Here is a 26,271-nt window from a genome sequence, read left to right on the forward strand (position 1 = left end):
CTGTTACAATTGTTTTGATATTTTTCTTAATTTTTATTTCCACTTAATAGTTCATTCCTTGTTTGCATGTATTGTACGATTTAATAAAATTATATTGGGCGGGTTGTTTAGCGTGTTTTATTGAGTATTATCGTAGCGTCGTAGTCACGGCTCGAAATCGTATTTGCTACGCCCAAATCGTGTATGTTGGTATCTCTGCAAAGCCCAAGTCTGAGATAGAGCCCAGGCCTAGGTTTGAAAAGGTCCTCACTTTCCAAACTATAATCTTCTTACATGCAAAGATTGAAACGGTACTTACAAGTCGCTGTTGGATGGAGACAGCTGGTAAACTGACTATGATCCCCAACATGGATGAAACTATAGATGGTGGAGCCAATAAGATCTTCCTGTAAAGAACAAACAAATCATACAACACACAAGGGTGTTAAGCCTGGTTCATACTTCCTGCAAATGCGAAGCAAACTCTGGTGGCGCAATAATCGGTATGCACTGTTTTTCCTTTTGTGAGACAAGAAACAGGCTTCATGGCCGAGTGATTTGGAGGATCGAATTCAAGTTCTGGTGGTAAAGTCATCGGAGTGTGGGTTCGGATCCCGGTCATGACACTTGTGTCCTTGGGCAAGATGCTTTACTCTAATTGCTTCCCTTCACCCAGGGGCATAAATGGGTACCTGCGAGGGTAGAGGTTGGTATTATGTATGAAAAAGCAACTGCAGCGCCATGGCAGCTCAGGGCTGTAAATTCCCCAGGGAGCTGAGAAAGATTAAAAAGGGAATGTTATTGGCCCAATGACCAGGGCACTCAGTGTCCAGTGCCTTTAAGTATACTCTGATAGTGAAACTCAGACCAATAATATTAGGCCAAATAAAAAAAAATACCAGTTAATAGTCCAGATTTTTCAAGAACCTCCCCAGAGCCCCTAAAATAAAAATCAAACATTTTATTTTATGGTCGCGTTTTTGAGATTTCGCCCAAAATATAGAGCGATTATCTCCATGCAGGCAGAATAATTCGTAATTTGGGATACGATCTGTCTGAACAGCGTTTCATCAGTTCATGCAAATACGTTTCTCAGGTCCATATTTTTCAAATTCCTTTCTCTTTACATCCACAATTTTGAAGAAAGTCATCATAATATGCCTATACATTTTATGCATTATCAACAGCTGTAGATTTGTAGCGAATCTACATTTAAGTAGAAATAATCTACACTTTCATCAACAGAGTGACGTCACAGAAATATCTTAACTAAGGTATAACCTTCCTTTAAAGACACTGGACACTATTGGTAATTGTCAAAGACTAGTCTTCACAGTTTGTGTATCTCAACATATGCATGAAATAACAAACCTGTGAAAATTTGAGCTCAATCGGTCATCGAATTTGCGAGATAATAATGAAAGAGAAAAACAACCTTGTCACAAGAAGTTGTGTGCTTTCTGATGCTTGATTTCGAGACCTCAAATTCTAAACTTGAGGTCTCGAAATCAAATTCGTGGAAAAATACTTCTTTCTCGAAAACTACGTCACTTCAGAGGGAGCCGTTTTTCACAATGATTTATACCATCAACCTCTCCCCATTACTAGTAATCAAGAAAGGTTTTATGATGATAATTATTTTGAGTAATTACCAATAGTGTCCACTGCCTTTAAGGAAGTCGTTATATAAATCCTAAAAATTGGGGGGGGGGGATTATAAAAGTTTGAACAAATTAAATTACCTGCTTGAAGTTGAGGTACATCTTAACATTCTCTGTCACAAACTCAATTTCTCCCAAGCTGTTTACCACAAATAAAAATCCATCCATGGCCTTTAAGACAAAAAAAGGAACAAAAACATTAAATAATTTTCACAAAACAGAGAACTTAAAAAGGTGTTACACAGAATTATATAGGATAAAAAACATCATTGTCTTATTTTAGAAAACAGAATTAGCTGTTGCAAACAACTTACCAACCAAATGGACCGAGGGTATAAATGCAAAAATAGTTAATGGCCTGACGTTTTTCTCGAAGGCTAAAGAGAAAGACTCTGCTAGGGTCGAAACGAACGTCAGGCCATTAATAATTTGTTTTCTTATTTTAGGCCGAATGCTTACTGATTATGAATTTTCCCTCTGAAATGAAGTCATACAAGGTTATGTAAGAAAACTACGTTACACTAACGGATGTATCTGAAAACCTAAACAAAACAAAAAAACTGATTTCAGTTGTTACATAAAACCAAACTGAAGGACGATGTGTTTACATGCTGAAAATAGTGCCTGGTTTTCCACGATTTTTTCCTCACTCACACAACGGATGAAGCCCAAATTTTCACAGGCTAGCATGGTTAGTTATGTCCACCAATATAGAGACAGTCCATACTTCAATGTACAGTACATGTATACACTACTACATTACATCATATGTATGTGCACGTAATAATAAAGACTTGCAATGCACACATGTCCACCTTGCTGGGCGTTCAAGACGTAGTGAAAACCAAAAAAATAAAACAGACACAACAAAATTAGTCCTTGAAAACCTGTAACATACACGTAATATAAGTTATGAAAAGAGATTTGAATGTTGTGGTTCTAAGACAAGATTTAAGATTAAGTGGTAGAGAGTTCCAGATGCATGGCGCAAATAGAAAAAAGACCTGGTGCTGGTTTATGGTGCTGCCAACGCAGCAAGTGCGTAACGGCATTGTGTGGGACGCAGCAAGTGCGTAACGGCATTGTGTGGGGGGGGGGGGGGCTCTTAAACAGTCACCGCCCACCTCTTCCGAGATGACTTGTTGTTCTAGAGGCCACGTCCAAACTTAGCTTCTCTTTTTAACCAGTGCTCTTCCCATGACTGGCCCCAGCCAGTGGGCTCCTGGTTTCAAGATATCGCTGCTGTTTTTATCTTGTTTACCTCAATAACTTTTGCAAACTCTCTGATAAACTGGAAAGTAATACAATCTTGACGAGAGAGTCAGCTATGGGGTCCTTATTAGCGATGCAATGATTCCCGCTTCCACAAACATAGGATCAGGTGCCAACTTTACAAAGATCTAAGGTTGATCATAACTGCAAATCAATAGTAGTTGCTTAGTTAAGTGTGATGTCACAATACAAATCACTATGGTGATATTGAAAATTTGTCTTGCGTTGAATTTTATTTCTTTGTGAAACCGACCCCAGAGCAACAAACACCCACTCAAGAATGAAATGACGTTCTACAGGTAACTGGAACTCTCTACCCCTTAATCTTAGATCTTGTCCTTGTTCCACAAAATTCAAATCTCTTCTCAAAACTTATCTTATGTCACAGGTTTCAAGGACTAACTTTGTTGTGTCTGTTTTTGTTTTGGGGGGTTTTACTGCATCTTGAACATCCAGCAGGCTACAAGTCTTTATAATTATTTTTAAAGGCAGTGGACACTATTGGGAATTGTCAAAGACTAGCCTTCACAGTTGGTGTATCTCAACATATGCGTAAAATAACAAACCTGTGAAAATTTGAGCTCAATCGGTCATCGAACTTGCGAGATAATAATGAAAGAAAAAAACCACCCTTATCACACAAAGTTGTGTGCGTTTAGATGGTTGATTTCAAGACCTCAAGTTCTAAATCTGAGGTCTCAAAATCAAATTCGTGGAAAAATACTTCTTTCTCGAAAAACTATGGCACTTCAGAGGGTGTCGTTTCTCACAATGTTTTATACCATCAACCTCTCCCCATTACTCATCACCAAGAAAGGTTTTATGCTAATAATTATTTTGAGTAATTACCAATAGTTTCCACTGCTTTTAAGTCAAACTTGATATTGCCAATACCCCAGTGCCCTCCGACCATCCCTAACAATAATAATATTTGAGTTTATATAGTGCTTTTTCACTCCCGAATGGGTGTCTCAAAGCGCTTCAAATTATTACCCCTGGTCACTGAGATTGACTTTACCATAGGTGACACCATCAAGTGAATGGGAGACTTTCTGGGACGATAGAGGGCAGCAGACTTACCGGGTAAATCCATTGTTCTCAGAATTATGCGCATGTTCAGAACTATGTAAACAATGGGAATTTACCCGGTATGTCTGCTGCCGCCTAGCGTTGGAAAGTCTCCTATTGGATCAATAGCCTATACATCCTAAAGTGGCGTTTCTTGGTTGAGCTGATAAGAACACCAAACTTGAGCTGTGGTATTTTCAATCAGTAGACTGTGGGTTTGAGTCCCAGTCGAGGCACCCTTGTTCTTAAACTGGACACTATTGGTAATTGTAAAAGACCAGTCTTCTCACTTGGTGAACCTCAACATATGCATAAAATAATAAACCTGTGAAAATTTGAGCTCAATTGGTCGTCGAAGTTGCGAGATAATAATGAAAGAAAAAACACCCATGCCCATGGCCATGTTATCAGAATGCCAGCCGACAGTCTGCCCAACCTGGTCTACTACAATGACTTCAACACTTAGGGCCACTGATTTTCCGTTTCAGAAAAGTGCAAATTCCGTTTGACAAAAACATAATTCCGTTTCAGGCACAACAAATTCTGTTTCATGTTTTTTAATTGGATAAAAGGTTGTTTATACCCAGGGAGTCACTTACAAACTTAACTTTTGAATAAGTTGCACATGCAGACTTCTTAAATGTTAATTTTGAACTGAATTTCTGAAAAATACTGTTACATTACTTGTTGATTAATTTGTAAATGAAAACATACAACGGTTCCCCTTATCAGCAAAAAACAGTGATGATGATTAAAATCAACGGCTGATTCAGTTTCGGAGTAACGAGTTGGAAATTTTAATTCTGAAGTTTAATGCAGTGCTCACTGACTGATCAGAGATCGCTGCAACAGAAACATGTAACAGCCGTAGCACTGTGACTGCAGTATCAACACACATGACGTGATAAACTTGATTTCAAGTCTTACATCGCGGTTATTTCTCTGCAATAGCCACGCAGAATTCCCTCACATTATGTGCTATCACACGCTCTTACTCACAAGAGGGCGCTGTTTCAGCCAATACGCACAATCACAGACTTGGAACCAAAATAACCTGACCGTTCTCCCTCACAAACAAAATGTCACCCATTTTGTTTTCGCTTCGGCGACAAAAGTTGACAGTTTACGGTTTTATTTTAGACCTTTCCGAAATGAAAAATCATTGTGTGTGTTAATATAGAGCATAGGTAAGCTGGTTTGTGTATATTGTTGATAAGGGGTAGGAAAAAAAATGTGATTTGGGTGAAAAAAAAAATGTAAAAAACGTGCCGTAAAACAACGTGCTGTAAAACAACGTGTATTCAGAACGGGATGCCGCACTCGCACGGCACTCGCTGGATATCTCGCTACTACGTATACGGTGACGATCTAGTAGTACATTTTTTTTTACAACCTGATTTTTGATGCTTTTTTTTTTTTAACAAAAAGAAGATTAAATAAAGAATGCAATTACAATAGGTTTGGCCTGAAAAAAACTGGAAAAAAATTTAAATTTTCTTCGATTTTTATTTTATTTTTTCAAAAACTGAAAACCCCGTTTTCCGTTTCAAAAGGCTGATTCAGCGATTTCCGTCCGTCTTCCGCGATCGCGGAAAATCAGTGGCCCTAAACACTCCACGCCAACGAGGACGCCCACCATTATGCTTGAAGGTGCAAATTCAGGATGATGCAGAGCCTTTAGCTACAAATAGACCTGAATGGGGACTATTTTTCAAGGAGGCCAGGGGACACCCAGTGCTAAGCAGCTAAGTAAGTAGTAAGCATAAGAACAAACCTCCAATAAGTTGGTACTCAGTGAATCTCCAGACAGCATTCCTGGCTTGCTGGATGAAACATGGCTGTGTTGAACTTCACTACCTTGCTCCAGGTCTGTACGGTAGAGGTCAAAGATCAATTAGAGGTCAAAGATCAATTAAAGGTCTTTATCTTCAAGCAGGCTTGAATTCTTGATTCTGATTGGCCGATCGAAGTTTCCATTGGTGTGTCTGGGTCCCCACTCAATTTTTGCTTAGCAAAGAAATTTGTCAAGCAGTATTATTGGCTTAACCATTAAATTGGACCCTGATCAGCTGAAAGGTTGCATACCTGGGCCCGATTTCAAAAAGCTGGTTAAACACAACGAGTAGCTAAGCGACCAAGAATATGCTTGTAGACCGAATAAGGTTACCAGCCAAACTACCATGTAACATGGACAATTTGGGACTGGTACCCCACTCATTCCTGCTTAGAACACAATTGATAAAGGCAGTGGACACTATTGGTAATTACTCAAAATAATTATCAGCATAAAACCTCACTTGTTTACGAGTAATAATGGGGAGAGGTTGATAGTATATAAAACATTGTGAGAAACGGCTTCATCTGAAGTGACGTAGTTAACATTTTCACAGGTTTGTTATTTTATGCATATGTTGAGATACACCAAGCGGGAAGACTGGTGTTTGACAATAACCAATAGTGTCCAGTGTCTTTAACCAACATTTTCTGATGGAGCAGCTCTATCAAATTGAGCCCTGTGGCCTTTCACAAAGCAATAAAATCCATCGCAAGACAAATTGTCAGTATTACAAGAGTGATTTGTATTGTGACATCACACTAACCTACATCAGACATGTTCCACTGATTTGCAGTTAACTGTTTAAGATCAATCTGAGCTCTTTGTGAAATCGGCCCCTGTTCACTTTCTGAACAGACGTTCAAGTGTTTTGGGGCCAAGAATGATAGCCTTTAATACATACATAACACCAGGTTAAAATGGTGTTTCATTACAAAACATCACTTTAGAAACAAAGGCATTGAAATGATAATTTCAGGACATTTCCAGACGAATCAGGTTAATGATCGACTTGATCACTTCCTTATGATAAAACAGCCTGGAATTTCATCTTTGAGAGGGCCAGGTTGTTTTCGTTTTGCAAAGTGGCACTTCAATTGGGAAAAATTACAACTGTGCAGACCAATTAAAACTATGCAAGACGAATTACATATATCATTGAGAGTGCCCTCACGCGGTCAAAAATACGGCGTATTCTAGAGCCGTATTCTAGAGCAGTGTCTTATGTACCAACTAACATGACTTAAGCCCGGTTCATACTTCCTGCAAATGCGATGCGAACTTGACATGATTGTGACGTCACAATTTTCCTTTCGCACACGATATTCGCAAGTGAGTTGAGCAGAGTTGAACTGCTGCGAATTATTCGTTGCAAATTTGTGACGTCAACATTTGCTTCGCATTCTCAGGAAGTGTGAACCGGGCTTAAGGGTAAAACCCAAACTAATATTCTTTATCCCCGATGCAACTTTAAGGTCTCATGAAAAATCAGACAGAGAAGGATGCGTTTTGCTGGACACCAGTGGACGAACCAGTATCCAATATTGTTCTGTGTATCCCTAAGCATGGGAGGAGGCAACCTCGTAGACCTGTACTTAACGTACACTGACATTCTTAAAATGGACACGGGTCTGGAATCGGAAGATTTCAAGTCGGCAATGGGGGACAGAAAGGCACGGGGAACCATCGTGATTCGAGGACATCACTCGACTTAAAGCAAGCAATTACCTTGCTGTTGTTGCAGGCGTATCCGCTTGATCTTATTGACAGAGTCTAGAAGGAAGGCCCGTTTATCTGGAAGCATGTTCAGAGACTCCGGGTTGTTCAAGTTAGCCGTTATCAGCTCAGCGAGCTCCTCCAGGTACGATGTCTCCTGCTCACGACGTCGTTTCTCTCCGAGAAACTTGGAACTGCAGATGGATAAAAAGACAGTAGGGAAATATTAATGAATAGAATTTGATGGATCATGTTGCCTTGGATCGGTAGAGTTGGTCTTAGATACACATTTGAAACTGTTTGCGTTGTTGTTGCCAGGAATATATTAAGCTTAAAAAAATAATATAAAAAAAATTAAAAATTTGTTTTGTTTAGGCTGAGTAGTACGAGCCAACAGGTAAAAAGCTTGCAAAGGTGTTTTACGAAACACTACCATGAATGTGTCTAGACTTCATTGTATTAAACATGACTATTTTAGGATACCCTGGATAAACAAAAAAAGAGTATTTTATCGTTTGTTGCAAGATTCTTTCTTCTTGATTTTGTTTTGTTCTGTTGTATTTTGGGGGTTTAATTTGCGAGGTGATCGCGAAGTCGAAATGCTGTGATGAAGACGAAATGTTTTTTTCTCTTTCAAGGTTGTAGTGAAGATTTTTTTTATACTCATTTTTGTTTTATGATACGTACGGCAGTTACACGTGTAACCGACCGTTTCAGAAACGGTTACACGTTTACTAAAAGTTACCTTAAGCAGCCACAGGCTTAATGCAGTCTTACATCTTAAAGATACAGGAATGAGGACACTGAGATTCGGAAAGAAACTGAAGGACCTAAGGTCTGCTCTATGAGGACAAGAAGCAGTGGATATAAAAAGTGAAGAAGGACTGATGGTAACTGTAGGATGTTTCTTCTACAGTGCGGCCCAAAAACAGATTACTGTACTATACAAGATAATGAATGTCATTCCATACCTTTAAGGGGGGCCATGTGTACTTTATGTAATGGAACATCGCCTGAATTCAAGTGTACAATGCACTTTTGCGAACTCGCACAAAAACTGTACTTGAAAAAGGTACAGCACGGCTTTGATGCAACCTACTACCAGTCAGGAAATGCCCACAGCGCTGTTTGGCCTTTACCATTCCCCTGAGTACTCAGTTACAGAACCTCACTTCCTATGCCTCTGTACATAGGATCTCACCTGTGTGAAGCAAGCATCCCCCCCCCCCCTCGGATCAAAGCACACCGGATGATTTTCACTGTAGCGGGGAACCATGCTACACCAGTAACCAGTGTCGCCAGATCAATCCTGCATGGATAGCATGGCATGTCGAGGATGTGACACAAGGGGGGGGGGGGGTCAGTTGAAGTGAAGGAGGAGGGGGGGGGGGCAGAAGGCCAGGGACCGCTTTTAAGTTGTCCTCTTGCATGATTGGCTAGCCAGGGTAGATAGTGATAATACCCAGATACAGGATGACAGTTTATATGTGGTGAATCATGAATGGAACAGTTGCCGCCGGATTGCAGGATATACAGTGGAATATAAGTGCAGATACAACAGCCACATGGATGACATAATCAGATTACTGCAAAAATCCTGACCCCTCCCCCCCCCTCTCAAAGAAAAAACAAACAGGACTCAAACCCTCACTCTGCTGATCAAACACCAGAGCTTGAATCCGTGCTCTTTCCCGCTCGGCCATGCCCCTGCCCATAATGCAATGCTGAAGCCAACCACCTAACGCACAAATAATTGCAACTTTTTTATTTATTATTTTTTTTATGAGAGGATGTCACCATTAGATTCTTACTCCAAGTGAATCAACGGAAACCAGAGCTTATGGATAAGTCTCTGCACATGTTCCAGATTAATGGTCCTCCAGTCTCATGTACACCCATGACTTGCCTCTAAATCTCAGCCTTTTGCTGGGAGAGGATTTGGGTACCATCCGTTACTCACCTAAGTGGCTCATTGCAGGGGAGGAAATGGGAGTATGAGGGTGAGTCTCAGCTGTTAAATGGTTTCAGGATTCTTAAAGCCACTGGACATGTTTGGTATTCTCACTTGGTGTGTCCCAACTTATGCATCAAATAACGAACCTGTGACAATTTGGACTCAATTGGTCATCTAAGTTGGGGGGAAAAAAAATGACAAACAAAAAAACACCCTTGGTGCATAATTGTGTGTGCTTTCAGATGCCTAATAACAGGCTTTATTTGAGTGAGAAATTACCTCCTTCTCAAAAACTCTGTTACTTCAGAGGGAGCCATTTCTCACAATGTTTTATGTACAAGTACGCTAAACAGCTCTCTATTGCTCATTTTTACCAAGTCAGTCAATTATTTTGAGTAATTACCAATAGTGTCCACACGTTTGGTAACAACTCCAACTTTAGCATAAAAACTTACTTGGTTATGAGCAATGGAGAGCTGTTGATAGTGTAAAACATTGTGAGAAACGGCTTCTTCTGAAGAAAAAAAGTTCTGAAAGCATACCAGTTCATGCAATAAGAAAGTTTTTCCTTGCATCTTCTATGACCAGTGAGCCCAAATATTCACAGATTTGTTATTTTATGCGTATATTGGTACTGATATAAAGTCACGTGAAAATAGGTCAATGCAAAAAATAGTTGATGGTCTGACGTTTCGACCCTTGCAGAGTTCTTCTCCAAGGCTACAAGGTTGATAAAGAAACTGCTAGGGTCGAATCGCCTGGCCATTAACTACTTTTTTAACATCTAAACCATGGGGCTTTTTGGTTGGTAAGCAGTTTGCAACAGTTAATTCTATTTTCTGAAAAAGGTACTCTGTTAGACTTACCCAGGTCCCTTCTCAGGCCTTTTCCGTCGTCGAGGATTCTGGTTATTCATAGCGCCCCCTGCACTCATGCTTCACAGTGACGAAAAAGCGTAGCTCCTACATGTACATATGGAGGTGTAGACAACAACGTGTAGACAAAACCTGCACATCAGAAAAAACAATAAGGCAAGAAACGTTAATTGCTTGTTTATTAATGGTTTGTTCATTAGAATAAATAAAAAAATAAAAAAAAGGCTGACACCATTCAAACTTTTAAAGTTAAGAAACTAGAAGAACGCTTTTGAATCAATCGTTCTGATCATATGCACAATATACACGAACATTGTACTCGCAATCAATTTTACGCGCAAACTTAATCAGTCGTTTGCGATTTGCATGAGTTTCATTACAGCAAACGCCGAAAACAATTAATGAAATATACCAACAAAACGACAGACTAAACAACAACAATAACAGAACTATTAGGTGACAATTACCGCAGTCACTGTTGTTACGTAATTTACTGCGACAACAGAAAGTGCATCCTATGTAACCAAAAAAAATCTGGAAAAAATAGAAGAGGGATCGGATGTCTAGCAGCAGGAAAAAATAACTGCACGCATAGGCTGGCTACATTAGGTGAAAAGGCTGAACCAGCGTGTTATAAGCGGTGGTTTAGAGCGCAAGAAATAGCCGACAATAAACAAATAATTAAATGCAGCTCAATTCTGACAGTCACATCTAAGCCTTTGATACAATTAGTAGAATTGGCAATACAGGGATACGACTTTCACTTGATAACTGCAAAATATTTTTTCTATTGCACAGTCCCGATAAAAAACCTTGTTGAGGACAGATCAAAGAGCTACCAAATTATTTGTTACAATTTGTGACGTCAAAATTTGACGGGAGGGATTTACATTGTCATAGTATTGTGTCCACCATATCACAAAATGACCTACGGCAAAATCATAGGCCCTTTACGGAACCACGGCTGCGGCTTTGGATTCGGCTTCAAGCTCCATCCTTGCGTCTGCCTATGCAAAACACGCGCATTTTTGTCAAAACAACCGCGGGGGCCAGGCTAGCCTAAACCGAATCCAAAGCTGAAGCCGTGGTTTCGAAAAGTGACATAGTCTGCTAAGCATAATTGTTTTATGCTTTGCTACTTTTTTTGTAGCTCTATGAAATTGGGACCATTATACAGAGCAAGACAATTTTGGCTCACCAGCCAAAACCTAAATGAATACTTGATTTCAAACTGGTTATTTTGCGATAGAAACCAATTGTTTTGCAAGCAACATGGAAAAACCCCACAACCCAAACATAATTGTTAACACAGAATCATAGGCCTAGAATGTGTATGTAAATATGTCAAATATTGCTGCCATACATTGTATAGTACACAGTAATGATGCTGCCATACAGCAATGAATAAAATATTTGTTAACATAAACACATTCCACGGTAACGTCTGATTATTTTTCCACAGTGGTACCCTTTCACCTTTTTCCCTACTCCTGCACTATCCATCGTTATTAATTTCATCCTCAACCGGGGCGTCAATTTAAAGGGTTTCTCAGCTTAGAAGATTTGAATCACTTTCTCTTTAAAAGCCATACATGTAATACCCTTTCGGTACAGGGAAAAAAAAAAAAAGTTCACAGATTTACAAATGGTTTACAGGGTTTACAGAAGGTAATGGTGAAAGACTTCTCTTGAAATATTGTTCCAAGAAATGCTTTACTTTTTGAGAAAACATTAAAACAATATAAATTCTTGTTAGCGAGAATTACGGATTTATTTTAAACACATGTCAGGACATGGCAAAACGCGCGGAAACAAGAATGGGTTTTCCCGTTGTTTTCTCCTGACTCCGATGACCGATTGAACCTAAATTCTCACAGGTTTGTTATTTTATATTAGTTGTGATACACTAAGTGTGGGACTTGGACCATACTGTTTACCGAAAGTGTATAATGGCTTTAAAGTCACCTGGAAATAGAATTTTTTTTCTTTCAAACATAAGAGTATATGCTTACGAACAATAAAACAATTTCTTTAGTAATTGTTTGTCACGATTTATATGTTTAAAAAATATATAAAGTTGCTTGGGGGGCTGACTCCGCCTACCCCTTTTGTGACGTCAATCGAGGCAGACTTTGCCTGCAATGCGTATAGTCAACACACGTGCAAAGTACATGTACGTCCAAGTCGTGAGTTGGTACATTTCAAAAAGTGTTTTTCTGCGTTCAGCAGCAATACACCCGGGCGGCATTGCCGGAAAAAACAATTTTATTTTTTTTTAAACGTACAAACTCACGATTTGGTCCGTACATGTACTTTGCAATTATGTTTACTCTACGCATTACAGGCAAAGTTTGCCTCGATTGACGTCACGAACAGCGCCCTCTCGGGTCGGGTCTACTCTTAAATTTGTAAATAAAAAACCTTAGCTAACTGTTTATTCACATTCCACTCATCAAAACACATATTAGTGACAAAAGCTTTATTTTGAAAAAATACCACTTCCAGGTGACTTTAAACATCATTGAAGGGGTATCATTTAAACAAAATTTCAGCTGAAGCCTAAAATTCAATTCAAATATTTGAGTAAGACATTTCTTCTTTCGCAAAAACCTACGTTGCTTCAGAGGGAGCCGTTTCTCACAATTTTTGTAAACTTTCAAATCACAGGCATACTGCTCGGGTGGGATTCAAACCCCCGACCTTCTGCAACTCTAGAGCAGTGTCATTACCAACTAGACCACCGAGATTGCCTGGTGGCCGTAGCTAGAGGCAGTTCGAATCCTACGTTTTAGCAGGATGTACATGCAATGATCACCAGAGTAATATGCCTGTGATTTTTTTTCCACAGAACTCAGGAAAGTAAGGAGTATACATTACACACATTCGTGTAATATATGGGTAAAACCAAACTGAATATACTCTATTCTTCATCACTGATAATAACATTATAATAATTGTGGCTTCTTATATAGCGCACATGTCCGTCACTCAATGATGCTCCTGGCGGTGAAACAAAAAGTATATCCCACAAGATGTCCCAAGACAGCACCATGTAATGTTTTACAAGGTGCTGTGGCGCAATTTGCTGTCAATCAGACCAGGAACACCGGGGCGAACCCTACTCTTTTCGATAAGTGCACTGGGTTCTGTTACATGCGTTACACATTACATGGGACCAACGGCTTTACGTCCCATCAGAAGGACGAAGCAGTTGTTAAGTGTCTTGCTAAAGAACACAAGTGTCATGGCTGGGGGATTTGAACCCACACTCTGCTGATCAGAAACACCAGGCTTTGAATTTGGTGTTCTTAACTGCTCGGCCACGACACTTCCACAAATCTAACAACTATTATCGCATACATGTAGTTAGTACCTACCATAGAGTTATATTTATAAGAACTAGAGGGTGCACAGGTGATGCTTCTTGCACAAACGCGATGGGACCCCAAGGAGATTCTGAACGCACATTGAATAAGATCGAACACACATTGGAGTTTGTGTTTACTGAAAGCTAGACGATGCTGTTTTTTTAACTTACAAAACGGCCGCACAAACACACGCTAAGCAATGCCTGTTTGTTCAACTTACAAAATGGCCAATTGCGCGCATGCCGGGTCGCGTGTAACGGCCAGTGCGCCCTCTAGTTCTTATATATAACCATAGAGTAAGGACAGAGAATATAACTCTATGGTACCTACCTGAAACGCCCAGTAATGATGGCACATGATCATGATGGCCCCTGTGTGGGTGCTTCTATAACAACTACCCATTCTTGGAAACACACCCTGCACAAGTACGACTGTCAGTGTGTAACTGCCTTTTACAATACACAACAAAATACACTGAAGTTCAACATTCAAGGTCCATAATTGCCAGACTTTGCCACAGCTGCTAGTAACTACAACATAAATCACCACAATCCTTGGCTGTGTGCACTGAGGAATGCATAGTTTGTGTAACAGAACACATGTGTACACTCACTAAACCAATGGAGGTGGCCTAGCTATGACCTTAAACCAGTACACAGACAGTCTTTAGAAATGCAACTGCCATCTATGTACATGCAAAATGGGTGGGTACCAATTCCCTGCTTGGTGATAGTGCCAGCTCTTGTGTTGTGGGGAAAAACAACTCACTCAATAGTACATTGTAGTAGCTGGTGGCTGACTAGCCCATTTTCATAGAGCTGCTTAATAAAGCACCAAAAATGGCTAAGCACAACAAAATTATACCTGTGACGGAAATGCTATCCCACATTATGATATCCTGCTAATTTCTGCTTAGCAGACAAATGTTACGCATTCTGCTTAAAGGGTAATGTACTTTTTCCTAACAAAAAAACCCAATGTCCACAGATTTACATTAAACTTACACAGTTTGAAGATTATGATAGTAGAAAGCTTCCCTTGAAATTTTACTCACTGAGAAATGAGTAAAAGTAATAATTTTTCGTCTCAGTTTTAGCATGCAAAAACATATTAACCAGTTATGCTATGGTTTTGGTAAAATATCATAACTGGTTAAGGGGATTTTACATGCTAAAATAATTTTGGTCTCATGAGACCAAAACTATTTTGTGACTTGTTTTACTCATTTCTCAAAAAAACTACACAACCTTAGTTTAGTATTATTTGAAGGGAAGCTTTCCACTATCATTCTCAGCAAACCCTGTAAGTTTAATGTAAATCTGTGGACATTTTGAAAAAGTACCCAAATCCTTTAAGCAGCTCTATGGAATTGGACCCCGATCATACAATTTACACATGTGCAGGCCTTCATGGTTGTTGGAGAATTTCCCAGGAAATGGTTTCTCGCATTCCTACCAGCCGTTTTGGGTTATGTGACAAACAAATTACAACATTTCACTTTCCATGATTATGAAATGAACTTTTAGAAGGGGAAGTGCAGCAGTCTCCTGATGACAAACACAGCGCACTGTGCCAAACGCCAAGTAAATTCTTCCAAGAAAAACACAATCGCTAAAGAGATTCAAAACACAGTCACTACTAAGCCTGGGCAACTAGTGCGACAATGTCATAGTCCCAACTATTGACTGCTTAGTCCAGTTGCAACTACTATTTTTCAGCTACTCGGTTAATTGTGCTGCTACGACTACTACACAAAATAGTCGCGACCTGTTTGGCGAACCAATTGTGTCGCTCAGGACTATTTACAACAACATAATTTACTTGCAAAACACAATCAGATGCAGTGACACAATCAGATGCAGTGACACAATCCTTCAATTCTTTTAGTGTGAATTTTACTGCCGCAAACATTATGCCACAACAATGCATTTTGGTAATTAAAAACTAGTCAAGACTAGAGTCGAAGTCCTGACTATTTGAGGTGCGACTGTTCAAGTAGTAAATTTCACTAGTGGCCCTAAATTACAAAAATCTTCGCTGATGTTTACTAAAAACAAGAACAGCTTTTGACAAATTACAAAACACAAAATTTCTTTTTGGGCGTACCATTGAAAGGGATTTCAATTCTAGCCACATGCACACCATTAAGTCCTGCTTTTTGAAAAAAAGAGGAGGGCCCATATTGTTTTTTTATTGGCCAGCCGACACATTTTCGAAGATAACGGCTGGGCTATTTTTCCCAATAATTTTATTCTCTCTTGAGTTCAACAATAAGTGGATAAAGCCCCCCCCCCCCTTACCCAAACGATGTTAGCGTCCAGACAAAAGGACCTTTTTTTTTTACTATTAAAAATGCTGGTCCAAACAATTTCAAAGAAAATGCCTGGTTTTTTTTCTTCTTCAAATAAGTATTTTTCAAAGATTAGTTAAATGTACCTTTTTTTTAAATAGCCTTCAAGAAAGACTCTGCTAGGGTCGAAATGTTAGGCCATTAACTATTTTTTGCTTTTTAAAAATAAACAAAGAAAAGGGGGCCTCTAAAAAGGAAGCGGGAGGTGACGCTAAACATGTTTTTATTTTATTTGGCCAGGCCTAATAGAAGCTCTAGCTCCTTATTTACAATCTCTCTCTCTTTCAGTCGCTGACATTTCACTGTGACATTTAAAAAACCAATACTTTTTTCCCTTTCAAAAGTGCGAATTTACATAAATGGAGATGGCAGCGTACAAAGCCACGTTATTGCCAATCTGCCGCACAGTGAAGTATTGCGGTGAGATAATGCCATAATAGGATGGTCGGTCCTCCATCACCGAGCCTACATTACATACGTCCCTGGTCAAAAGTACATGCCTATATGATATGAAGTCAAAGTACATGTAGCGGGATTCAAGTTTGAGGACAAAATTTAAAGATCCAGGAATTCTTCTGGGAACTTAGGGTGTTTTTTTTTTTAAGGCAAAGTATTATCTTTGGTTTTTGGAACCGTTGGATTGTTTTTTAACAGATGGGAAGACAATGAATGCTCTAGAATTGCAAGGGTCTTGGGTTTGAATCCCACTCGAGTAGTGTAGCTTGTAATTTTTTTCACAGAGCTCGCGAAAGTACAGAGTACTACGCTTGGGCGATACCACGATATTATCGAATATCGCGATACTAATTTAGAAACAATTTTGATATCGGATCGATTTGATTTTAATGAAATATCGCTATATCGCGATGTGTAAGTTTTTGTGGTCAAGAGGAATTACCAAAGGTAATACCCTCCCTTTAAATCACCATTGATCAGCACTGACTTTAAAGGGGCAAACTGCCTAAAAAATCTCTCAAAATATTTGGAATTACTCCTTATACTTTTCAAGACTTGTTTACGCACAAAAAAAACCTGTAGTGCTTTCTAATTATACGAATTGATTAAACCAATTTACATATTGTGGAGTCGAAAGAACTTCTACCCAAATAGCAAACATGGTCTGTCATGAAATGAAACGATATAAAAACAGTAAGGGCTAAATGAATTATGAATAATTTTATTCTACATTTAAAATAACTTTACAACCATTATTAATGTCAAAACAAATGCTTCTTATAGAACAAAATGCAAAATCCAAAGGCAATTTATCCCTTTAAGAAACCTTAATCATGAACAGTCGGGATGTCATAGAAACGTGTTATGAACAAACAATTTTATTTGTGAAGTTTTGTTCGGAGGACAGCAAATAGCTCTCCTCGTTAATTTAAGGAGAGCAATTGATAAATTCTGTAATGAACAAACTTAGGGTTGGGTCCTTTATTTTTAAAGGTCGTTGGTTGGGTGGAGCCCGATGGGCATATGAACCATTTAAGGTTCGCAAACCCAATGGGGAATAAATGTCATTTTCTTGTGACATTGAATAACACTAAATCGGAAGAAAAAAATGTTGAACTTGGCAAGCATCATGAATAAGGAAACAGCCCATAACAAGCTATTTATGAGTTCAGGATCCTGATGCAAAATATACATGCATCGGCAAAACAATGTACAAGAAGCTTGTTATGGATCAATCTTAGAAACCTAGATAACTAGCATAACATTACAGGCATGTATGCTTCACTTTTGAAAGGGGCAAGCGCACCAATATTTCTCCTTGGTAAAGGGCACCCTAAGAGGAAGTTGTCCATTTCTACTGGAGCATTCTAAGGGCACCAAGGCAATGACCAGGGTAACTGAGGATACGGCCCCCCTAAACAGACCTGGACAAACCTTAAATACACACAAATTCACAAATACCTAGGACAGTTTCGCTATTCCTATTGGTGGAGAGCGCGTCACGTGGGTGTGTATAAACCTTTGTTTATGACCAGTAAAAAGTGTAAAAACATGGGCGTGACACGCGAGCTTGCACCTGTTGTTATAAGACAGTTTCTTCATTCCTATTGGTCAAGAGCAACGGCTGAAACAGTTGTACCACATCACGTGATACACACGACGCGCACAGCATTCCCTTATAAGGAGTTGTTCACCCGAGGTCTGCGGAGGGCTTTACCATTTCATAGCTGGAGGGGTGTTGTGTTGAAAGAAATCATTGAACAATTATAATTTTTGCATTTACATGTATCTTACTTTTTGACCGAAAAGTGTGGATGTTTTTGACCGAAAAGGTTATGAATGGAAATCAAAGTGTGTTGAATCGGTTTTCAACTAGTCGCTTAAACCCGCCGGGGCCTGGTTCTTGATAATTTACCTCAACTTCGTCTCGGTAAAATTATCAAGAACCAGGCCTCATTGGGATTAAACCACTAGTTGAAAACCTCTTCACCACACATTGATTCCCTTCTTATAACTTTCAGTTGTATAATATTATTTATGAATAAATAATTGGAACGTGAAACTCTGTCCAAGATTAACAATAATATTTTACACAATCCTGAATGTACAAGTGAGTGTGGTACCAATTGCAACAATGTAAACTGTATGGAATGTTGGCTGGCAACCTGTATTTGCTAAGTAAACTTTTCCTGTGCTTAGCAGGTTTCGGTGCATACAGGCTTTATGAAAGTGGGCCATGGCCAGTAACCATTGACAGGGAACCAGTGCTTTGCACAGCTAAGTCAGTCCTTTGTAATTTCACTGGTAATTCTTTTCAACTATAAGTGCATAAAACCATTCTGCACAGTAACTACATGTGAAACTATTAGTAATGGGGACCCTGGTTGTATCAGAGTTTGTTGACCTATAGACACCTCACAATGCAGTTGCAGGTAGGTCCTGATAGAGACACAATGGCTGTTTATACCAGGCCACTATAGGCAGGTCAGAGGTCAACAATGGCTATTTACCAGACCACTACACAGCAGATAGGCAGGGCAGAGGTCAAAAGCCCTGACCAGTCTTACAAAAACAACCACACAGTGAGTAGGATTTGAAACTTTGCACAGTGGAAATACATAGAAAGGTTAAATACCATTTAACGATCATCTCTCAATGAGTTGGGGTGGTTCTGAAAAAAAACCAGTGGTTTCAACTCGAAGTTTTGATCGGTATGCACTGGTCGTCTTCTTGAGAAAAGCACACAGTGAGTTATCTTTCAAGACTTGATTGTGGGAACAACATTCATTAAAACACATGTACAGGCCTGATGGTTCAATTTTTAAAAAGAGGCAGTAGCACCAAGGCGCTTGCTCCTAAGGCCAAATAAAAAAATAAAAATACAAAAATTGTTGTTTGTTTAATCTATCTTTTCAAATGGACTGGCCTAGGAGCTTTTCCTGAATCTAACGTGATGCTCTCGAACACGTGTAACCGTCTGTTTCATAACACAATATTAGTGAATGCCTACCAGCAAATCTTAGTGTAATCCGACCCTGTTAATGTGTTAACACAGGTCCTCATGCAACAAATAGGTATAAAATAAGTTTGCAATGGGTTCAAAATAAAGAATTGGTGGCCTGTTTGATTTAAAATACGAAGTTGCCATCTTGAAAAAAAATAATAAATAATAAATATAAAGGCCCTTAGCATCCTCCTCTTTTTTGAAAAATCTGGACGATCAACTGGTATTATTATTTTTTTGCCTAATAGGACATGTAAATTTCTATTGGAACATCTTAAAGCGAGACAGTGCCTTGGATCGGGTGACTGGGTGTAAGAGAAGCATTGGTGACCACTTGATATGAAATGCATGGTTAGAAAGATGTTAAAAGTAGAATTTGCACGAAGTTGCACGGTTTTCCTATATATCAACACTCCAATTTGAGAAAATGGCCGACCGTGTTAGTTTGCAAAGTAAAAGGAAAACCATGCTGCAACTTCTACCCATGTTAAAGCGAAACAGAAAAGTAGTAATAGTATTAACAATTTACTCGAAGGCTTGAAAAATAATCACAAAAACAGGACAACATTTAGGCATAGGGTGAAGCAAAAGATTTTGCTTCCGTTCCTACCGACAGACACTTCAATAAACTAACACATTAACGGACTAACAACACTGACTAAAATGTCCATGTACATCAGGAACTAAGACAAGACATCATCTAGAAATAAGTCTATAGATTAATTTTGGTTTTTACCCATGTGTGTTAATAGCACTGTATACTCAGTACTTTCCCCAAGTCCTGTGAAAAAATATCACAGGCATGTTACTCGGGTGGGATTCAAACCCGCGACCCTTGCAATTCTAGAGCAGTGTCTTACCAACTAGACTACCGAGGTTGCCCGGCAGCTAGAGGCAGTTCGAATCCTATGTTTTGGCAGTGGGTACCGCACTGATATATAATAGATGTTAAATTTGCATCGGGGATAAAGAATATTAATTCTGGTTTGTACCCATACACCGAGTACTCAGTACTAGAAATAAGTCACTACTTTACAACTGGTTCAAAAGGTAATTAATAACATGTGAAAAGGTAGAAAGTGAAGTTTTCCTGACCAAAAAAGGTTCTAAATTCCAGAGCAGGTCAGGAAATTAAGGGAGTTGATGACAAGCCAAAGTCCCTTTAAAGGCACTGGACACGTTTGATGTCAAAGACTTGTATTCTCATTTGGTGTAACAGCGTACATGTACATGTAAGCATTTTACATAACAATAAAATATTGACTCAATTGGTCATCAAAGTTGCAAGAAAGCAATGAATGGAAAAAAAAAACCATGTTGCACAAATGTGTATGCTTTCAGCCAGATGCATAATTAAAGGCTTCAGAACTTTTAATAGTTGAGTGAGAAATTAACTCTTTCTCAAAACAAAAAAACTACATTACTTCAGAGGGAGCCATTTTTCACAATGTTTTATAATACCAACCGCTCTCCATTGCTCCTCACTAAGTAAGTTTTTATGCTAACAATTATTTTGAGTAATTACCAATAGTGTGCAGTGCCTTTAAGCTCTCTACCAATGACCTGACAGTCACATGCCAGACATGCTTGCTTGGTAGTGTAATACCATAACTGTGTATAAATAATGCCCTTACTGTCTATTGCCTCTGGCTGGAAGAGAAGGGGACATTAAGGGGTCTGTCCATGTTTGTGATGACTCTGAAAAATAATGGCAATAAAACACTTTGCCCTGAAACTTCATGGAGGCAATGAAGGCAATTGCCTCCATGCCCCCTGGTCATTGCCTCGGTGCCCTTGAAATGCTACATGTAGGTACATTTACAACGTCCTCATAGGGTGCCGTTTACCATGCATTCATGCCCCTGCCCTTTCAAAAACGAAGCATACATGCCTGAAAACTTATGTGGTAAGAAGTACACCAGCTTTGGATAATGAATTTTGATTGAGAAACTTTTCACTTCCAAGTACAATACAGTTTTATATGGAAAAATATATCAGTTTTTATCGCCAAATATTTGAAATAAGAATTGTGTATTCTTATAGGGATTTCGGAGAGTTTTGGCGATATCTCACCTTTTGAAATGTAATTTCCACAGGTAAAATTTTGTTTGTATTAACTACATCCTAGGCCTAGGATTTTTTTTTTAAAGTCAACCGGTCCCTAAAACCAAAGGTATACATTGCCATCAAACTTGTCTGGTACCTTGACTTCCTGAAATAAATTCTCAGTTTTATCCCCAAAATTATGAATATGTGTGTATTGTATTTTCTTATAGGGATTATTATTCCTCCGTGGACATATTCAATCTCAAAAATTGATATCTAAAATACACGAACACCTTTTGAAAATAAATTTTTGCCGGTTAATTTATTTGCTAAATTTATAAGAAAAAAAAAGAAAAAATAATCAAACAGTTCCAAAAACCAAAGGTCTATTATGGCCATTAAACATGTCTGGTACCTTGACTTCCTGAAATAAATTATTATTTTTAAAGTCACTGCTGCGATTGGGCCCGACAAACATGATAAAAGCCAAAAGAATATTCTGCATCCGAGATACAAATTACAAAAAAAACTTGCCCTATTTTGCACTATTTCGCAATAGAGAGGAGTCAATGAAGGAACTTATAAGTTTAGATGTATACAAAACAGTAGAAGAAAAACTCCACAGATTTATTCCAGGGGAAACCCATGCAGTCAGGTAGGGGCTGAGCAGTCACACAGTGCCCCTGGTGGGACTCGAACTGGGGTCCTAGAGGTGACTGGAAGGTGAGGAAAGATACAGGCCTGATACTTCACGGAGGCAAGGAAGGTCAAAATTCCAGTTGAACCTAGTTAAACTGGGTTTAACTGGAACTAGTTGAAAACCAGTTGATAAACTAGTTAAACACAGTTAATACCAGTTGGTTTAATACGGAAAATGGACAGAAACCTAATGGTTTATAGTTTCAACCTAGTTGAACTCAGTTAAACCTAGTCCAAACCAGTTGGTTAATATGGAAAATGGACGAGTTTGGTCACTATCCAGTTGAACCAGTTGACACCAGTTAACTAGGTTCAACTGGAATTTTGACCTGGGCAAGGAAGGCGATAGCCTCCATGCCCCCTGGTCATTGCCTTGGTGCCCTTGAAATTAACAATTTCATAGGGTGCTCTTGCCCTTTCAAGAACGCAGGCATTAAAATATTATACTTTTTTACAAGGGCAATTCTACAAATAGACTGCCAAAACAACTATGTCGGTTCAACATCACACACCAACATGATGTACTGAACATGAGGTCAGTAGGTGAATTGTGCAGAGCATCAGAATACAGAGTTCCCAGAAACACAGTGACATTATCCCGAGCCTCAAGCAAAGTAAGCTGAATTGAGTCACAGGATCAATCAATATACCACAGGGGGGTTGAGTTTGTGGAAATCCCAGGCCATTTATGGATCCCTGACAGAATCGTTATCACTGATGAATTATACGCTGAAATGAGAAGAGATTGAACCAAAATACCAAGGGGAATGGGGTAGGGGGTACAACCCCATTCCCAGTGGTGTGGGAGCGTGCAGCGCCATTTATATCCCAGGCCATTTATAGATTCCCTGACAGAATCGTTATCACTAATGAACTATACGCTGAAATGAGAAGAGATTGAACAAATATACTAAGGGGAATGGGGTAGGGGGTACAACCCCACTCCCAGTGGTGTGTGAACTTGCAGCGCCATTTATAAATCCCAGGCCATTTATGGATTTCCTGACAGAATGTTATCACCGATGAACTATATGCTGAAATGAGAAGAGCTTGAACGAATCTGTGAAATTAGAGGAATAGGGTAGGGGGTACAACCCCATTCCCAGTTGTGTGTGAACTTGCAGCGCCATTTATAAATCGCAGGCCATGTACAAACATGTACACGGATTCCCTGATTTAACGCTGAAATGAGAAGAGAATGAACAAATACGGGGAATGATTTCGTCCAGCAACTGTGCTTGGCAAAATATATCGACTGGAAAGTATGTATGCTAATGTGAGTTAGCAAAATGATGATTTTTTATTAACTTCTGAAACAATTTGCGGAGCATTTTGCTCAGCTACAAATGTACAATTAAGGGAAATTGTTCACTGAAATATACTGTGAAATTGGAGAAATAGGGGTAGGTACAACCTCATTCTCAGTGATGTACATGTATGATCTGGGTGAGCCATTTATTTCTTTTCTCAGCATCCTTGAATGCAAACCCAAGACCCGAGCTGATGACAACGTTGAAAGAAAACCGTACAATATGGAACCGTACAATATGGTTTATAACTTTGTGTGACAAGGGTGTTTTTTTCTGTCATTGTTATCTCGCAACTTCGATGACCGATTAAGCTCAAATATTCACAGGTTTGTTATTTAATGCATTTAATGTTGAGATACAGCAAGTGGGAAGACTGGTCTTTGACAATTACCAATAGTGTCCAGTGTCTTTAAAGCAGTTTGCAACAGGCAATTCCATTTTCTCTCATTTTTACACACAGTGTACCAAACTGTGGTGTTCATCGTAACCCCCCCCCCCCCCCAAAAAAAAAAAAATGACCCTGGCCTCTGTTGCCCTGGTCTTGGTCCTAATTGCAAAGGTTTATACTTTTTATCCAACAGAAGTGCGATGCCCATGCATTGCAAAATATAAATGACCTTGCCCTCTCAAAGATAAAAATTCCAGTTCTTGTCAGTATAGGGAGTACAGATAAACAAACATGCCTGCACATTTGTACCTGTCACCCAACCATAATGCATAGGGCAAGGAGTGCTTTGCACATGTATGTACTCCACAATAGACAGGCATTGTACATCAAAACATAATTTGTACAGAAAGGCTGCTGCATATACTAACCCTTGAGTTTCATTCATATGTTTGTACAGCTTTAGTTATAAAAACTCAACTGCAAAGTACATTTTTATCAGTTAAACAGTTAAAATTCTACTACTACATTACTATGCATGATGTGTACATACTTTAGTGTACACATAAACGCATACAGGCCCCCCATACACTGAACCATAAAACATGTACGTTTCTCAACTGCAAAGTACATTTTTATCAGTTAAAAACAGTTAAAATTCCACTACTACATTACTATGCATGATGTGTACATACTTTAGTGTACACATAAACGCATACAGGCCCCCCCCCCCATACACTGAACCATAATACGTGTACTTTTCTGTATGATTCACAATTGCTATTTACCTGTTCACCACCCACTACCATCATGTAGGTACACCGATGACCCTGTCCCATGTATGAAATAAGACTCAAAAGTCGACCATTTAGTATAAATCTACAACAACAAAACACCAGCAATGTGCAAGGAAATAAAAGTGTACACATACTCACACTAACATGCCCAACAGCATCAACCCACAGCGCAATAATGGCACACAATCTATATCCAGAGTGCATGTAATTCCAGTACACAGAGTACAGCCCTGAGAGGCTAGACGAAGGCAGTGGATTCACTCCACCTTGCACAATACCCATTCCATATTGCTGTAAACACTATACAGATCCTGTATTAGGGTATAGAATACGTACTGGTACGTACACAGGGTTCTATACGCTGCTGCTGTATGGAGTGTGTATGGTTTCACCCCAGTATGCGTACAGTGTTTATCATACCTCAGCATAGCATCCATGCAGAACCATCCAAATGCATTATGAGATTTAGCAGAGTGCATGGGTTAGTACAGGGTATTCACTATGTCCTTTGCACTGTACAAACGTAGGCTACTCTGTGGTGGTGCAGTCATATGTACAGTACTCAGTACTTGTAGGTCTCTGCGTTCGTAAACATGTTCTAATTCAGAGAACACAACAAGTCTGCATACAGTACAGTGCATTTCAGTGCGTACAGTGTAGGCCGATGTAAACAAGAACAATACTGTTTCATTATACTAGTGTACAACAGTTCTATGGTACACTATGTTCAGTTGCAGCACAGTGGTATAGGCCTATTAGTGTACATAATCAACTATGCACACATTTTAAGAACGTGAGAATGATATTGTACGTATACTACCCATTCCTCCATGTACACAGCATTTACATGAGGAGGGAACATGCTATTTTCGAAAATACCACAAGAGTGACCTTGTACTTTTCAGGTACTTTTCAGGGAACTTCTGGAAAGCAAAATACTACATTATTATTGTCAGGCCCGGAGTGGACCCTTACAAAAAGAGCTTAAAAAAACTACATTATGTGAGAATGATCGTGAAACGTCAAGTGAGCGCGCGTCACGCATTTACATGTATGCTGTTCCAATTGGGACACCCCATAAATCCAGTAACTAGGTTTATCTCACATTATTGTTATTGTTAAAGTACATTATTGTTGCTATAAGCTTATATAAGGCATGCCAAGCTTCTATATAAGGAAATAACACACACACAAAAAGACAACAACAAAATTGGAAGAAAAAAAATGAAGAAAAAAAAAACAAAGGAAAAAAAGGGACAAGTAAGTTTTTACCTGATTACTAAAAAAGCAGATTTAAAGGGGAGATATCACAGGTCTGTATTGTACACTGGTACTATAGGGGTAAGGGCATGTTCACACAAGTAGCTAACTTGGCTGAAAAGGCATGGTGGTAGGTAGCTGTTCTTGGCACTGTGTCATCAGCCTAGTAAATGTAGTACTTGATTACGGAATTTTGGTTTGTAACCTTTCAGCAGCAAGCAGAGTCGGTCAACGAAG

The 26,271-nt window shown here is 39.1% G+C and overlaps 1 protein-coding gene across 12 annotated transcripts in view; it reads right to left on the reverse strand.

Moving 5' to 3' along the window:
• Positions 1-26,271, reverse strand: part of LOC117300661 (nuclear receptor coactivator 2-like) — a 95,731-nt gene that overhangs the window by 18,300 nt on the left and 51,160 nt on the right. For 9 of the 12 annotated variants that reach the window (XM_033784369.1, XM_033784364.1, XM_033784363.1 and 6 more), the window contains 5 exons: positions 10,351-10,491; positions 7,543-7,724; positions 5,755-5,849; positions 1,722-1,811; positions 299-386 (listed from right to left, as the gene is read on the reverse strand). In XM_033784369.1, the coding sequence (XP_033640260.1) occupies positions 299-386; positions 1,722-1,811; positions 5,755-5,849; positions 7,543-7,724; positions 10,351-10,418 (523 nt within the window). In that variant the 5' untranslated portion in view covers positions 10,419-10,491. Of the gene's footprint in view, positions 1-298; positions 387-1,721; positions 1,812-5,754; positions 5,850-7,542; positions 7,725-10,350; positions 10,492-14,057; positions 14,180-24,908; positions 25,137-26,271 lie in introns of those variants that run through there. The other 3 variants (XM_033784360.1, XM_033784361.1, XM_033784362.1) reach the window with 3 other exon arrangements.

Source organism: Asterias rubens, chromosome 16 (genome assembly GCF_902459465.1).
Source record: "Asterias rubens chromosome 16, eAstRub1.3, whole genome shotgun sequence".
NCBI classification, from domain to species: Eukaryota; Metazoa; Echinodermata; class Asteroidea; order Forcipulatida; family Asteriidae; genus Asterias; species Asterias rubens.